The following is a 15,233-nucleotide window of genomic DNA, read 5'->3' on the forward strand; positions in this document are numbered from 1 at the left end:
CGGCGCATGCCGCACGCGCTAGCGTGTTAGACATGCTTCTGTTGCACGCTCACACCCTTCCGCTCTGCCATCAACACTTGGAGCCCCAGCCACAAAGATGACGGTGGCGACCACTATGGGCCTGATCTCTGGTGAGTCACCTCATTCTCGCCACTGACCGTGCTTCGGACCTAAGCTGACCACTGTGGGCGCTGGAGACTCATCACTGACAGTTGAAGGGCGCTTCGAGAAACCAACAGTGTCCCCGAGATCCGCCAGTGAGCAAGTCTTCAACATCGCAGAACTGCTCGAACAGATTCTGCTCCATCTCGAAGATGATAACCAGACTCTGCTGCTATGTCAATGCACCAGCAAAGCCTTCCAAGCAACCATACGCGGTTGCACCAAGCTCCAGCAAGCCCTTTTCTTCGTGGAAGTGAGTACTCAGAGCCGCAACTTCCTCGATGCTGGACCGCATCGTGCATCTACCACGGAGATACTCGAGCAGATACTCGAAAAAACTGATGCAAGCACCATCCTGTCCAGCCGACTGGTGAACAAGACCTTCCATGCACTCATCGCGAGCTCTTCGGACCTATACCCGAGGCTATATGGCAGCACGGTCGATCCCGAAACGGTTCGACAAAGTGCGCCTCCCAGAAAATCGTCTTCTTCACGTGCCAGGCTGTCAGGGAACGGTGCAACCAGCATGCGAAAATCACGGTTGCTGCTCGGTAATGTTGGGCTTTGTGGACTCTTGGGTGCGGTTCCACTACCTTTACAGGTGCGCTGGTAGCGATCGTGACCTTCACCATAGCTGGACCCGTATGATGCTCATCAAGAGCTGGCCAGTCTGCAAGCTCCGGTGCATTTGCCGCATTTGCTTGAGAGGCAGCATCGACATCATCAGGATCGTTCCAGGCGGTTCATTGGGCGCCGTCGAGCGTGAGACCAGGAAGCGCCATCGTTGCCCAGCAATCCGCACCCACGACATCACATCATGACCTCTCAGTCATGGCAACATCCAGACATGAAGGAGCTCGACCTAGAGACATCGTATAGGCAGATGTTCGCAAGGTTGGCATTGCTTTACAGGGGATACCTGAGGATTTCAGCAGTACCTTCCGAAGAGTCAATACAATACATACAAAGCCTCTACCATGGCAAGCGTACATCCTTCTAGCCTTGTGCTATGTAACGTTCCTCTGGACGCCGGTAAATGCTGACTGAAACGCTCGAGTCCAGAACCTCGTCTCGTATTACTGTCATTCTTCCGCAAGCTGCCCACTTTAGCACACTCACGAAAGCATCGCGGCACCTTTTGCTGCGCTCTCGAAGTTGTTGGCGTTTCCACTCAACAACAGCCCGATGATCAGACCGAAAAGCCCAAGCACGGATGAGAAGATCTCGATGACCAGAACCTTGACGAATCTGTGTGTGTCAGCATTGTCCACTTTCCTCGTCTTGATTTCCATCTACTCACAAGCTCGCATCCGCCGCATCAGCCAACGCTGCACTACTTCCATTGATGCCCACACTGATACCACAGATCAAGTTACATCCTCCAACCAGCACTCCTGACCAGAAGAGTGCATATCCAGTGAAGTAGTTTGATGCCGAGTACATGCCCTCATCAGACACAGCTTCAAGCTTCGCGCTGAAGACAATGGACATAATGACACCGTAGATGGCCACGACTTCGCAGAAGATGATGGAGATCAAGTTCTTCGTCCTGATTCGTGGTGCTTTTACACCTCCTCCGAGGATGGATGTGCCTGTTATGAAGATGCCCCTGTGGTGTATCTCTTAGTGCTCTGTTCCATGCTTCATGCTCTGTCTTGCCTCCTAGTGTTGCTGACGTACCATGCTGCTCCCACCACTGACAGACCTATACATAACGCGATGCCGGTCGACGCCCATGCGTAGGGCGATATCGATTCGAGGAAGGCGCCGACGTTGAATGCTTCTCCCTCGCCTTGGAAGAGCATATCTGTTGCCTCATGTCAGTTCCTCCTTCTTCCGTTTCACTTCCTCTGGATAGCGCGTACATAAGCCGATGATCACCAAGGTAGATCCAGCGCCATAGCTGCCGTATGTGAGGCCTCCCATGGTCGCTGTGAGCTGTGAAGTGAATGTTTCGCGATGCCTTCGAGATCGATCTGCTCTCTCCGTCATGCAAGCTGCGGTCACTAGCGGCTCACGTGCGGCTCACGTGCGGCTCAGCCCGAGATCGTGACATGGACCCTGCTGCGGGCATATGAGCGCCCTCTCTTTGATCCACACTTCGCTTCTTACACCTCGCCGGCGCAATCAATAAGAGGTCGTCGCAGCGCATAGGGATATCACAAACCGCCTGATTTCGTATTCTACCACCACCGCGATAAGATGGCACAGCCCGCCGGTCAGCAGAGCTTCTACGAGCTGTACAGAGGCTCCTCGTATGACTGCCTGCTTGCTCACTGACATGAGTCTCTACTAACGCGATGAGCAGCATCGGCCTCGCCCTTGCAGATACTCTCGACGATCTCATCAGTTCTAGACGGATTGAACCGCAGCTCGCTATGAAGATCATGCAGCACTTCGACCAGCACATCGCAGGTGTTCTCGGCGAGAAGGTGAAGGCGCGGATGTCGTTCAAGGTGGGTGTACAAGGTGAAGAAATATGTGATACGAGCTGACGATTTCCAAAGGGTCATCTCGACGTCTACCGATTCTGCGACGAAGTCTGGACATTCGTGATCAAGGACGTCAAGTTCAAAATGGACAATGCGCTGCAACTTGAAGCTGAGAGAGTCAAGATCGTAGCTTGTCAAAGTAAGGATAAGGCGGCCTAGGAGCGCGCCAAACAAGAGAAGCAAACGACAATGCAAGACCCGTATTCGGCATTTCGAGGCCGGCGAGCCCTATAAAACGATGCCAACGAAGACACGAGAAAGCGGCGGGAAGAACTAGGCCGCAGCTGGAGCTGCTTGTCAGCGCGTGTATCAAAGTCGATGAATATAAGGCGACAACGACAGTGGACCGGGAAAGAGATGAGAAAAGGCGCTTCAGGCTGTCCTTTCCTCATGAGTCGCTGCATCCTCGTGATGCCTGGATCCCCATCGCAGCATCCGATGAAAATATCTCAAGGCAGGAGGACCCTACCATTGGTACTGCGGCAGGCAAGGCATGGACGTTACATGCAGCCTCAAAATGGTGATGGTGGATAGTCCACACTGGACGATTAGCAGAGCAGAAGCCACGAAAGGAATTGAGTTCTAGATACGAATAACGAAGACATGACATCAAATGCAACTTCTCCGATCATTCCAGTAATGACCTGCCCAGCATCAACTTGACTTAAGTACAAATACGTGTATGCCCCGTGAGTCGTGCTGGCTGCTGACGCGCCACATCGCGCCCACGTTGCGCCAAGCAATGCTTCAAGTCTGTACTTCACGTCTTACTCCTTGCCTTGATCTTTCACCCCATCATTACACAACATGTCTACGTCAACCCCCAAAACCCAATGGCTGTTCTACGCCATCGTCTCAGGAGGCTGTGCAGCCCTCAACGGCGTCTTCGCAAAACTCACGACAACACAATTGACCACAACATGGGCCACGGGCATATCGCATGCCTTTGGCCTGAAAGAAGAAAGTGTCATCATTGAAGGACTCGTACGAGGTGTAAGTACAAAAGATGCAGTGCTATGGCTCACCAAGCTGACCTTAAGCAGTTCTTCTTCCTCCTCAACCTCCTCTTCAACGCCATAATGTGGGGTCTCTTTACCCGCGCTCTGACATTAGCAAGCAGCACAGTCCGCGTCAGTGTCATCAATACCAGTGCGAACTTCATGCTTACTGCTGTTCTTGGTCTCTTGATCTTCTCTGAGACATTACCGGGACTCTGGTGGCTTGGAGCCGCGATGTTGGTGGCGGGCTCCGTGATCATCGGTAGAAGAGAGGAAGGGAAAGAAGTCGGTACTGCGGGAACTGCTGGAGCCGAGCCCATCGCCTTAGATGTGCAAGATGGCTATAGCGATGAGCCGGATGCGCCGCCACCGGCTGCGCCAAAGGTGGGTGTGCCGAAGCATGACGATGTGAGGGATATTTCTGATGGCAGATATGATTGCAGCGACGAGGAAGGGGTGACAGGGAGGTGATGAGAAAGAGGATGGTTTGAAACAAAACGCCAGAATTTGAGTAATACAGAAGCTGCCATCTTCCTTCCAACACCACGATTTAGCCAAACCCGGCACGTATGGGCAGGAATAGGTACAATTGCTCATTTGACAACGCAGCGAGCTGATGCCGAATGGCAAAAAGCAGAATGTGCTTCTCATAGTCGTCTCCCGCCAACAGACGAATGCCGATGACAGTATCGAGCCGCTTAGAACGACCACGGGCCCTCTTGGGAGCACGGTCCAGCAATCCCAGCTTCAGCACGCGTTCCGGTATATCGAAATCCAAGCTTAGAAGTCGGCTGTTCAGACTACTCAACAGGTTTGTCGTCCACGCAAGACCGATCCTATAATTCCAGCAATCGACATCGAGAACGCAGCGTCGAATCATGTCACGCCTCTGCGGTCCCAGAAGATGAAGCCAGCCATGAAGGACCTGCTCATCACTGGCGATGAATGTGGTGCGGCTGTAGTGCATCGTCATGGTTTTGTTTCGAACTTGACGGTTGACTCTGAGCAGCGCTGGTTCACCCAACAAGACTTTCCGGGATTCGACGACTTCGTCTAAGTAGTCTTTATGATCATCAGGAGTTGAAATCGTCGGTCTACCTCGAAACGTAAAGCTGCTGGTCAGGGCAGACTTTGGATGGCTTTCGATCCTAAGGTTGTCCTGCTTGAACAAGGTGTAGTCATAGATTCTGTTACGAAGTTCTGCTGGAAGCTCAAGAAGAGAGCATCGCTTCGCTTCTTCGCGAGTTTTGGATCGTGTCGTTGGCACCATTTCTGCTCAGCTGAAGCTGCACGGATGGCTTCGGTGGAAGGCAGTTTGATATATTAAGTCTCACACAAAGAGACAGCTATGGCTGGTTGTTGACTGTTGTGGACGAGTTAGTCCCAAGCACTTCTCGGAACACAGCAAGCAGTTCAATCCGGTGTGCGCAAGCAAACACTGCTGAAAGAGTAAGAACACCTGTATTCGAATCTCTCAGACTGACCAATCGCCATCTTGCCGCATCAACCACGTTCGTGCCTGCCTATAGAGGCATTGGTAGAGTTTCACATGCTTGCCTAGCGCGCAACGATCTGGTAAGCTGGACGCGACTTCTTGAGATTCACTCCGTATTTAACCACAACATATCAGACCGCAGCACAGCGACGTCTTAGCATCGTGGGCGCAAAAGGTGAGCTACTATCTTGATCACACTCGATCGCATAACTGACAATAAGCTGTTCTATAGGCTGCAAAACATTCGACCGCGGCGCACTGCGTACAGCACACAGCCGAGCTCCTGGAGATGATTCTCTTGGAAGTCTTTGTCCACGGCATTCATGGTCCTGGAATCCCCACCTTGGTCCAGACCGTGCTATTCGTGCAACAGGTCGATCGGTTCTCTTAACAGACAGTCCAGGGGTCTGTCAAGCTGCAGCGATCATTGAATCAGCTATGCATGTACGATCGCGGCGAGGAAACACCTTGGATTCACGACATGCTGTCCATAAAAGAGGACAGCCCGAATCTCATCAAGAATATGCCATTCGGCGATTCGGACCATGCACTGGACGATCTTGGGGTTTCTCGTGGACTGATCGCTGATGTGGTCAAGGATGATCTGGTGTTTCTTGCGAAAGACAAGGGAAGCTGGCGGCACATGCAGGTGCTCGTAAAGGCACAGGAGCACCTGGACGAAACCATGTCCTGCGATGTCAACTTCATATGCAGCAGGTGCAAGCCTCCGGCGGCTAAGAGCTCGATCAGCTTTCAAGTCTTGAAGGACGTAGTTGCTGGAGATCTGGCAGATGCTGTGGCGAAGCGACTGAAGGAGGAACATGGCGTGTGCCTCGGTGATCTTTGAGAGATGGATCATCCAGCACGACGCTGAACATGGTCTACATCGCCGTTTGTGGCGTCTTCACATGCTCGCTTGTCCTACACGTGCGGCGCTCAAGTGCCGACTTTCTACCTGCTTTTTCATCAACCACTGAGACAATACACTACGCGATACGCAATACAACCACAGCATGGATACTCCACAGGACTCGAATCACATGGCGCAAGAGGTAAGTCACCTTCATTTACAGACTATGTCCTCACAACTGACCACGAAGTACGTTCACAGGCTCACTCCTTATCTGCGACACATCGTGTACTGCACACCGCCGAGCTCCTCGAGATGATCCTGCTAAATGTCTTCGAGAGAGGCATAGAGCCGCATGAGATCAACAAATCAATCTCGACCGTCTTACACATCCAGCGCGTCAACTCCTTCTTTCGACACACTGTGCAAGGTTCTAGTAAGCTGAAGCGAGCATTGAACAAGCTGGAATTATACTCGTTCCCGAAGAAGGCGACCACAATCCACGCCATGCTCTACAACGACCCCTGGGCACGCTTTGTTCTCAACAGGCGAGTGCCATTCGCAGGCCTGAACAACCTAGAGGCAGACAGACGCAGCCCGCACTGCCAACGTCACGCACTGGATGCCATGTTCGATAGCAACCACCTTGCCTTTCTCGTCGAGGATAAAGGCAGCTGGCGGGACATGCAGGTCTTCGTGCAGACAGCACCAGACGAGGGCGATGGCATGATGTGTAAAGTCTACTATACCTGCAGGGATTGTGATTGCCCTGACAGTTGCGTTGATCTCAACGTATTTGTCCCCTGTAAGGCGAGCGCTGGGGAGCTGGCAGATACGATGATCGAGCAGGTGGAGCTGAAGCATGGCCAAGTGTGCCGCGACATACTCCAGGCAAGGAAGTATAGGGAGCTGTTCGCACGGACTCAACCAGTCCGGCAAAGTGCGTGGCGGGCAAGCATCGGGAAGTTCTTCTCAGGCATGTGGCCGACCAAAGCTCGTTCATAAGCTACTCGAGCGCCTGGTCCTCCCAGAACACCAGACATCTGATCTCAACACTCTGCCTCGGCGGCCCATAATCATCAGCAGTCGCGAACGCAGTATGCGGGGCCCTCCTAGCTCGCCCATCCAGCTTAGAATCATAACACTTGATCAACAGTACCTCATCCTCAGTAAGCTCTGAAGCATAATACCACTTATGATTCGGGTTGGCCCTCAACTGCCAAGTTTCAAACGTTCCGCCCTTGCTTGCATCCTCAAACGAGCCACTTCCTTTGCCCGGCAATTGTGCTCTGACTGGGTACAGGTCTTCCTCAGGCACCGAGCGAGCATCGCATACGGCTAGAGGTTCGCGGTGGACGGTTTGCTGTATCGGTCTCCATACGTTCAAGATCGCCCAGCGGGTCTTGCTGAGTCTTTCTGCCTCTTCCGGTGGTAGGTTGTCGCGCAGCATTTCTTTGGCGCCTTCGTATGACTGGTCTGGAGGTCGTTAGTCTAAATGCGTACATCGAATGTGTAAGATCGACTCACCGACATGGATGAACCGAGCACTGGTTCGGGTAGCTTGCGTCTCCTTGTCGCCAAGGTCTTTGCCAGCTTCAAGTACACTGTCCCAAGCCTGGCTCCGGACAATGTGCGAGAAAACATGCACTCGCGATGCACCGGTGCTGTGGTCATGGTCAGCTACACCCATGGTTCCTCAGCATAGTCTTGTACCCACGCCTCCTTGAGCAAATCTGCTGTCTCAGCATAAGCAGTTGACTTGATCTTCTCCTCGTCCTGGTACTCTTTCTTAGACACGGGATGCTTCAGGACTTGGAAGCCGTGTATATCGACCTTGAAGACGTGTTCCAAGCCTCTGATGTCCTCGATCACCACAGGTCGAGGATCGTGCTTGCGCCGATAGTTGCCTGCAGTACCAGGATAGAAGATCTTCGTCCCGCCATCTGAAGGTAAGAGATAGTAGTTCAGGTTGGTGTGCACGGCACGAGGTGATTCGACTTGTGCCATTGCTACTGTCATAAGGTCGAGGAGTCCGTGAGATGCAGGGAGGTCTATGCGCTCCACCCGGCACCAGAACACTTGTGACTGTCATCGTCGGTCAGAACTTACATGTAATGCCGATGGAGGTGGTAGGGCATCATAAGCACAAGCATCATATCTTACCATTCAGTCAATTGCTCGTGAGGGCATGCAGGATGCTTGCTGACTGTACAGCCGAGAACCACATATGGTAAGCAAGGACGAAGACCTTCGAACACTTTCACCGCGCAGCTGTCAACGGTGCATGGGCGGCATCTCAGACACTGCGCAGTACATCTTTGCGTGACAGTCTCGAGTGCTTCCGGATCATGCGACCTTGGAACAGACTGATGGCATCCTCCGGTGGGTTCAAGGAGTGCTCCTCCAACACTGGCTAAGAGCGATTACACTGTGCTATCAATGCTGTTGACGATCTTCAATATAGCGGGCGCTTTCGTGCAATGACCAGCAGCAGGCTCTCGATCGGAATACGACCAGAGCCAGAACTCAACGCCAACAGCACTAGATACGGAAATCTTCTTCATATGGTCCAAAGAAGGGACGACTGCAGCATCCTGAATGTGTCTTCAACATACCACTGGCAATACACACAAGACAGGACAAGGTCGACCGGATCGAGCCATCCTACGAGCATCAGGATGTAGCTAGCCATGATCATGCCTATATCCGTTGATTTCGCAGCAACTCAGCGCGGGTTGAGAGGCCGGCGACTCACTGCGCCGCTCCAGCTTCGTTGGCGTAGACCTGGACTCGTGTGTCGTTTCTGTTCGTGGCACCTCAGCTGTCATCGTGGCACATTTGCAGAGAATTGGGTCCTAGGATCTGGCCGCCGAAACTTCCTTCCAAAGGACATTGGCACGATCACGTTGCGTCCAGATCTTGTCTCACCAGCTGAAGTCCAAAACCCAGATCGAGGCTCTCTCCTGTCCCGACTCCATGGCTCAAAGCCGTTATCGAAAGCATACAACGCATGTTGGGCATTGAGATCTTCTCCGTGTCCGTGAATGATTGCAGGAGAAGTGTTGGATGAGGATGATGGACGTCAGCGTGCGCTCGCACATGGTGTTACGCGTCGTTCAGAGGCTGGGTACCTTTCGCGTCTTTCGTATTGTTTCTGTGCCCGTAAGGGGCGGCATCAGACACTTTCACCAGACATGACTCGCTGGCAAGTTATGCCTGGTGCACAATTTCCATACCATTCCCTCTTCAGCAGTCGTCCCGAAGCAGCGGTCCTTGTTGCAGGGAGCGGAGCTCTGTGGATTACCGCCAAAATCCCGGCCACAGCGTCCAGCGTCCGGATCGCTGGTGTGCTTGGATCTCGCGACCAGAAGATAAGGAGAAGGATTCTGCTGAATCTGCAATGGCACAGTGATCCTCGAAGCCCATCGACCAGGCGAAAATGCGATTACCCAGTCGAGGGGATAGTCTTACCGGAGCAGTGGCGCCTGCAAAAGACCACATCCTATACAGTATCGCAATGAGCGCAGTCAACTTCGAGGAGAGGTCAGACAAACAAGACACACACCTCCTCAGCCACACTTCCTCCCGCAGCGTTGACAGCGTTGAACCTCCACGCCTCCTCATTTTTCCTCGTGCTCCACCAGCAACACCAACCAACAATCGCCATCCCACCAGTTTCGCCGGCTCCACAGCAGCAAGCACGTCGGCTGGGTAGCTGCAGTCTAGCGAGAACGCCACCTTCCTTCCCAGCTAAGGTTACGACGCGAAGCGGATTGAAGCATAAATCAAACGTCAAAACCAGCAAGATCAACCGGCCACGGCGACATAGCGGCTAGCGCGCTCTCTGCTTCCAGTTTATTGTATGATTGATCTTGTTGTTGGTGTAGCAGCACACGCACCAGTGGACGCGACGGCATGGAAAAGGTGGAAACCATGATGACACGTGCCCTTTAGTGAAAGGTTAAACGCCACAGACATAAAACGATCCGGGCAATATTGTCCGGATCTTCCATCTTCAACGTCATCAATGGATGGGCGGGCACCGTGTTGGTACAGCACAGTCTCGTAGTCCGTAGAGGATTCCTCTCATTGCCGAATTTCCAGCACGCGGATTGTGTTACACAAATGCGCTGTCAATCGCACCACAGCATCGGGTCGACCGGTCGCGGAGCTTCCAAGCTTCCAATGCGTGAAGTTGCTGGGAAACGACATGGCGAGATACAGTCCTGGGCATAGTTTTTACAACCCCTGTTCTTCCACCTTTCCTCATTGGGAAGGATGTATCCACTGCTTGGCGTAGCTCACCACCTGGTGTGTCCTCCATTGTTGGCTATTACTGCCTCGCAGCGTTCTCGCATACTCTTGCATATACGTTGTATGTCCTCAGGTGTGAGCTTGGCCCATTCAATCTTGATAGCAGCTATTACCTCATCTCGTGTTGTAGGAAAATGAGCACCTACCCTATGCTTAAGAAGAGCCCATAGATTCTCAATAGGGTTGAGATCTGGTGAATTGGCTGGCCATTCCATAAGGTGTAGGCCCTTCCCCTTAAATAGACTCACCGTTGCCTTCGCCTTGTGGATTGAGGCGTTGTCTTGCATAACAATGCAGTCCTGCGAGCCTGTTGACACTCGCTGCTTCTCGATTGCCGTGTGGATAAGAGGGACAATCTGGCTGCGATATACCTCACCGTCGACAGAGCCCTTCTCGAATATATGGACTTCTATAGGTCTATCTGCAGAGATACAGCCCCATATCATACAGGCTGAGAACTTGCGGAAGCGTGCTGTAAGACAGTGTTCGTGATAAGCCTCATCTGCCCTGCGTGTCACATAGAACTGTCCGAATATTCCACACCTGAATGAAGCTTCATCTGTCCAAAGGACCTGAGCCCACTGTTCCACTGTCCGTTTAATATGAGCCCTTGCCCATCGAAGCCGTGCCTCCTTGTGTTTCTCAGTCAACAACGGCTTGCGTGTTGCGACATATCATGAGAAGCCCTCCTTCTCAAACGCAGCTCTTACTGTCCGGACGTCGCTGAAGATGCCCTCTATCGCGGCAATCTGTTCGTATCGCAGGCGGCGGCTGTTGGCATCAGTGGTGGCTCGATGGACAAGTCGCTGACGCTTAGAGGTGTTGATTACAGGTGGTGGACCTCTCTTCTTCGGTGTGGAAGGTGGCACTCTTTCAAGCCGTGAGATTACTGAAGAGACAGAGCCTTTGTTAGTGTGAAGGGCGTCTGCAATCTGCTGCAGCGGCCAGTGGGCGTGTTTGTGAAGAGACCACATCTCGCCCTTCTCGAATTCGGTAAAGACGCGTCCCTTCGGCATGGTGGTGATAGATAGCGCGTGTGTGAGTATGTGGATAATGGAATTGAAGGTAGCAACACCTTCTGAGATGGACATGGATAGCCGTAAGGGGTTAGCGTAAATACAGGGGTTGTAAAAACTATGCCCAGGATCAACGGGCGCGCACCTTGCATGACATGCATCGAAGAAACAAAGAAAATTGTAGCGACAGGTACAGGTATCACCCGTATGCCGTAATGGCGGAATGTACTCTCGTGCATACTGCATGGATGATGCTGTGGCCCGGAAGATGCCATTCGGGAGGCATGTATACACTACGTAGTGGTGACTGTAACTGGTGTTCTGGTTCATGTATCCCTTCCTTCCTCCATGTAAATGACCATGCAAATGCCATGCCAAAGTCAGAGCATCGGGCTCAATGACCGAAAGATGGCGCACTCGTTATAGAACCTCCCCCATGCCGAAGATCGTCATATCCATCCTGGCTGTAAGCAAATAAGGGACAAATTGGTATCATGAACAATGGTCTCTCTTTTCGTGGAAATAGCAATAGAAGTGGTTTCGTCAAGCCCGATCAATCAACGTCACCCAGCCGAAGCAGCAATACTCTGATTCGGGCGATCAAATCCACGAGCACCTCCATATCCAGCAAGTCGGTTAGCAACAGCCTGGAGAACTTCCGGATCGTGCACAACAGGCGCGCGCTTGGGTCTATACGAAAGGCGTTCAAGTTAGATTGCATTCTTGCAGGGGGTGGCATGTGGTTGAAAGTACTTACGGTTCTCGGCGGCAAGTGCGACACCGCTCGTGGCCGCATTCTGTGCATCGATCCGTGTCTACGAACAGCGTGTTGCAGTTCTCGCAGGTGTATCGGACTCGTTGTCGGGGTTTGCGGTAGACGCGCTGGACGGTTTGGACCATGGGCACTTCTTCCTGGGAGAGTTGCCGTAGTTGAGAGGCCCATTTTGGTTGTGTTGGTGGGTAGCGTGGGCAGAGCTCGCACCGTATGTGGCCACAATTTGAACAGCCTGTTTGACTGGGTGAGGCCATGATCGTCTCGCATTTGTGGCAAGTCCTCCGTAATAGCTGGGCCTTCGGCTTCAGTATAGTCTGAACCCCTGCCCGGGGTCGAGCGTACAGAGAGTATTGGATGGTGGTCAGGCTCAGGGGGGTATTGTCGTCAGGACTGTCGTCTAATTCCACTGGTCGCGATAAAAGTTCCCCTGGTACAGCTGCCGCCGACGTCCTCGGAGAGTCTTTTGGGTGACTCGCCTCCCCTTGTTGAGATGGTAATCCCTGTGGTGCTGCAGATGGCTCCTGTTGGTATGCCTCCAGGTCTCGATCGATTGCAGATGATGGCTCTCCTGTTTCTGCCTGTTCAAGTACAGTACTGGGCTCTGGTGCTGTCGTCTCCCCACTCGCCATCTGTGCCCTGGCAGCATCCGACATCTGTTTCACTCGTTTCGGTGGATGTCTCGTGCAGTCCCTACATCTCCGATGTCCACACTCGATGCATGTCTTTTCAATCCCAAACTGCGTCCGGCACTCATGACATGTCCAATGTACCCTTAATCGCACTGGCTTTTCTACCCGTCGAATCTTGGTAGGTGGTTCCTGGATTGCGCGCTTTCCTTTCCCATCGTAGTGCAGTCCGTACTTCGCGAACAGCTCGCGAGCTTTGTCTTGACTGACTCCTGCCCGACTCGATATCATGGGCAGAAGGGGTTCGTCACGGTCGTCGTCCGAGTCCACCTCAATGCCCGTTTCTGCTGCTGGTATTCGCTCGTTTGGCTGTATCGCAGCGGGTACTACTTCGGGTATCGCGGCTGGACTCGATCTCTCCGGTTGTTGAGCAGTTATGTGTGTGGTTTCTGTAGGTTCTGTAGGCGTACGGAGCGTATGTGAAATCTCCTCGTTCGACTCTCCAACATGAGCAGGATCGGTCGCAAGCAGGGTCCTGCTGCTCGATCTCCGTCGCTTCATGGCTGCCCGTACTTTCTCAAACGCCCTTGCCCAGCTCCCTCGCCGCCCGTCCTGGTCCATTCCTGGTTGGCGTGGTGTTGTCGACATGTTTTCCTCGAATGTGGGAAAGAGGTGGACCCAAAAAGCAAAGCAGGCGCGGTCAGCCTCAAGCGTTGCGAAGGGTTGTGGGAGCCACTGGCGCAGAGCCCGGGTATCAGGACGCAACGGTCGAAGATCGGCGTGGCAGTTGAGCCATTAGGTCGGCAGGCTCAAACCGATTGTTCTGATCTACGGGCACCACCACGGTAGCGTCAGGCCAGTGCAGAGGCCCAATCACTATCGTGGGCGGTACGGTTGGCAGTCGATCGGGTGTGCTAGAGTGGTTCGCAGGAGTTCCGATGCGGTGGGAGATCTCAGGCGCGCGTGTTTAAGCTGGGTTGCGAAGTTTAGGGCAAGAATGGAAGACCTCCTCAGACAGCTCCGACAGCAGGTAACGCTTATACTAACCTATTCACACTTGCCGTGTCTCTGCTACTCTACTGTCGACTACTGCACACTCGTGCTTGTCTGCTGCATGCCAGCACCGCGGACACATGTCGGGAATGCAGCACCACGCGCTGCCAATGTCCACAGCACCGCACCAGCACCAGCACATTGGCCGCCACCGCCCACGCCGGCCTGTCTACCGGCTGCACGGAGCACGGGAGCTTACGAACCGTGCCCAACTGACTCCGACATGGGTAGAACTACTATTGGTTCCAACGCACTGGGTCCAGGGAGACATTCTCAGAGCCCGACTTCGCTGCGCTGCGCTACAGGGGTGGGGTCTGTGAAGAAGGATACCTGGTATTGCCTGTCGCACCAGCATCATACAGTCGCGACAACAACGCTGCACCCGCTGGGACAGTGCACATGCACTCAATCAGCGCTCTTGCGAGTTGCAACGTTTCAACAACAGCAAACAGCGCATGTCTGGCGCAGGTGCAAAGTAGTTCTATGGCTGGACGTCGACACACCCGGTGCGGCGCTCCGACACCTTGGACGGACCGTGAAGCCCTCAAGTCAACGGCACACAGCGTACGTCTGCAGACATACAGGTAGCCTGGGACGGTAGAGCATGCTGCGGTGCCGATGGTCTGGATGACCCGTGTTATTACCAGAGGCACTCACGGTACAATGATGGTGCTCGAAAAAATCTTCACACAGCGACGCCGCCAATCCGGGTGAACCGATCCTCGAGTCAAAGACATGCAGAGTCCGGACTGCTCTGCCTCGAGCTTGTTTCTGTCTCGGGGGGAGCAGAAACTCGGTGAACGTGCCAAATACTGCACCGTCGTTGCAAGAGGTCAACTTACCAGCACAGCACTGTCTTCATGCACGACCAGAGTCCACGAGATCGGACCACCGTACGTAAAATGTGCTGTTGGCGGTTGTGAACCTCCAAAGGTAAGCGTAGCGGAGTGGAGTTCTCTACCAACCCTTCTAGACTGCAAAGTAGCGTGCGATCCACGCTACCGCTACCCGACGCACAGTGCTTATTATACGACGACATAGGCGTTAGCGACGAGTATATGTTCGCGAGTTCGCCAACAGGCACAGTGCGGTAGGTCACGTGACCCTAAAACTTGAAAGTTGACCAATCAGAGCGGGCGCCAAGGCTAGTTGAGGGCTGGTATAGAGCTTCACTCCCTTGCTGACGCCTCACCTACGTACTCGCAAGCTCGTACTCCGGTGTGGCTAGCGCTCGGTCGCTACGCTTAATCAAGCACGCCTCTTCTAACGTCACTTCATCTCAACAATACCCAACATTCATGCTGCAACCGAAGCACCACACCCTCTCGACCAACGCGTGACTGCAGATGAAACAGCGCCACAGGATTCAGATCTCCATGGCAGCACCCCATTTCTCTCGCCATGTGAGGTGAGGGACGAGTGATCAACTCCTCATCTTGATCTTCGAGACGG

The 15,233-nt window shown here is 53.3% G+C and overlaps 9 protein-coding genes across 9 annotated transcripts; 5 read left to right on the top strand and 4 right to left on the bottom strand.

Moving 5' to 3' along the window:
* Positions 1 to 97: 97 nt before the first annotated feature.
* Positions 98 to 775, top strand: CLAFUR5_11143 (uncharacterized protein; the record flags this gene model as incomplete). The annotated part of the gene is made up of 2 exons (XM_047910291.1): positions 98 to 131; positions 213 to 775. The coding sequence occupies 2 exons, from the start codon at positions 98 to 100 to the stop codon at positions 773 to 775; spliced, it is 597 nt and encodes a 198-aa protein (XP_047765103.1).
* Positions 776 to 1,277: 502 nt separating this feature from the next.
* On the bottom strand, positions 1,278 to 2,154 carry CLAFUR5_11144 (putative V-type proton ATPase proteolipid subunit; the record flags this gene model as incomplete). The annotated part of the gene is made up of 4 exons (XM_047910292.1): positions 1,278 to 1,410; positions 1,463 to 1,771; positions 1,843 to 1,969; positions 2,028 to 2,154. 4 exons carry the CDS (start codon positions 2,152 to 2,154, stop codon positions 1,278 to 1,280), a joined length of 696 nt encoding a protein of 231 aa, XP_047765106.1.
* Positions 2,155 to 2,364: 210 nt separating this feature from the next.
* On the top strand, positions 2,365 to 2,813 carry CLAFUR5_11145 (Transcription initiation factor IIA subunit 2; the record flags this gene model as incomplete). Its single annotated transcript, XM_047910293.1, has 3 exons — positions 2,365 to 2,417; positions 2,471 to 2,618; positions 2,670 to 2,813. 3 exons carry the CDS (start codon positions 2,365 to 2,367, stop codon positions 2,811 to 2,813), a joined length of 345 nt encoding a protein of 114 aa, XP_047765105.1.
* A 648-nt stretch (positions 2,814 to 3,461) lies between these two features.
* CLAFUR5_11146 (uncharacterized protein) lies at positions 3,462 to 4,123 on the top strand (the record flags this gene model as incomplete). The annotated part of the gene is made up of 2 exons (XM_047910294.1): positions 3,462 to 3,647; positions 3,698 to 4,123. 2 exons carry the CDS (start codon positions 3,462 to 3,464, stop codon positions 4,121 to 4,123), a joined length of 612 nt encoding a protein of 203 aa, XP_047765108.1.
* Positions 4,124 to 4,202: 79 nt separating this feature from the next.
* Positions 4,203 to 4,922, bottom strand: CLAFUR5_11147 (uncharacterized protein; the record flags this gene model as incomplete). The annotated part of the gene is made up of 1 exon (XM_047910295.1): positions 4,203 to 4,922. One exon carries the CDS (start codon positions 4,920 to 4,922, stop codon positions 4,203 to 4,205), a length of 720 nt encoding a protein of 239 aa, XP_047765107.1.
* A 667-nt stretch (positions 4,923 to 5,589) lies between these two features.
* On the top strand, positions 5,590 to 5,994 carry CLAFUR5_11148 (uncharacterized protein; the record flags this gene model as incomplete). The annotated part of the gene is made up of 1 exon (XM_047910296.1): positions 5,590 to 5,994. One exon carries the CDS (start codon positions 5,590 to 5,592, stop codon positions 5,992 to 5,994), a length of 405 nt encoding a protein of 134 aa, XP_047765098.1.
* Positions 5,995 to 6,160: 166 nt separating this feature from the next.
* On the top strand, positions 6,161 to 6,902 carry CLAFUR5_11149 (uncharacterized protein; the record flags this gene model as incomplete). The annotated part of the gene is made up of 3 exons (XM_047910297.1): positions 6,161 to 6,199; positions 6,259 to 6,730; positions 6,808 to 6,902. 3 exons carry the CDS (start codon positions 6,161 to 6,163, stop codon positions 6,900 to 6,902), a joined length of 606 nt encoding a protein of 201 aa, XP_047765097.1.
* Positions 6,903 to 7,003: 101 nt separating this feature from the next.
* Positions 7,004 to 8,163, bottom strand: CLAFUR5_11150 (Hydroxylase/desaturase CTB9; the record flags this gene model as incomplete). Its single annotated transcript, XM_047910298.1, has 4 exons — positions 7,004 to 7,473; positions 7,525 to 7,661; positions 7,715 to 8,082; positions 8,161 to 8,163. The coding sequence occupies 4 exons, from the start codon at positions 8,161 to 8,163 to the stop codon at positions 7,004 to 7,006; spliced, it is 978 nt and encodes a 325-aa protein (XP_047765573.1).
* Positions 8,164 to 11,890: 3,727 nt separating this feature from the next.
* Positions 11,891 to 13,376, bottom strand: CLAFUR5_11151 (uncharacterized protein; the record flags this gene model as incomplete). The annotated part of the gene is made up of 2 exons (XM_047910299.1): positions 11,891 to 12,017; positions 12,085 to 13,376. 2 exons carry the CDS (start codon positions 13,374 to 13,376, stop codon positions 11,891 to 11,893), a joined length of 1,419 nt encoding a protein of 472 aa, XP_047765574.1.
* Between the last annotated feature and the right edge of the window lie 1,857 nt (positions 13,377 to 15,233).

This window comes from Fulvia fulva, chromosome 8, assembly GCF_020509005.1.
Source record: "Fulvia fulva chromosome 8, complete sequence".
NCBI classification, from domain to species: domain Eukaryota; kingdom Fungi; phylum Ascomycota; class Dothideomycetes; order Mycosphaerellales; family Mycosphaerellaceae; genus Fulvia; species Fulvia fulva.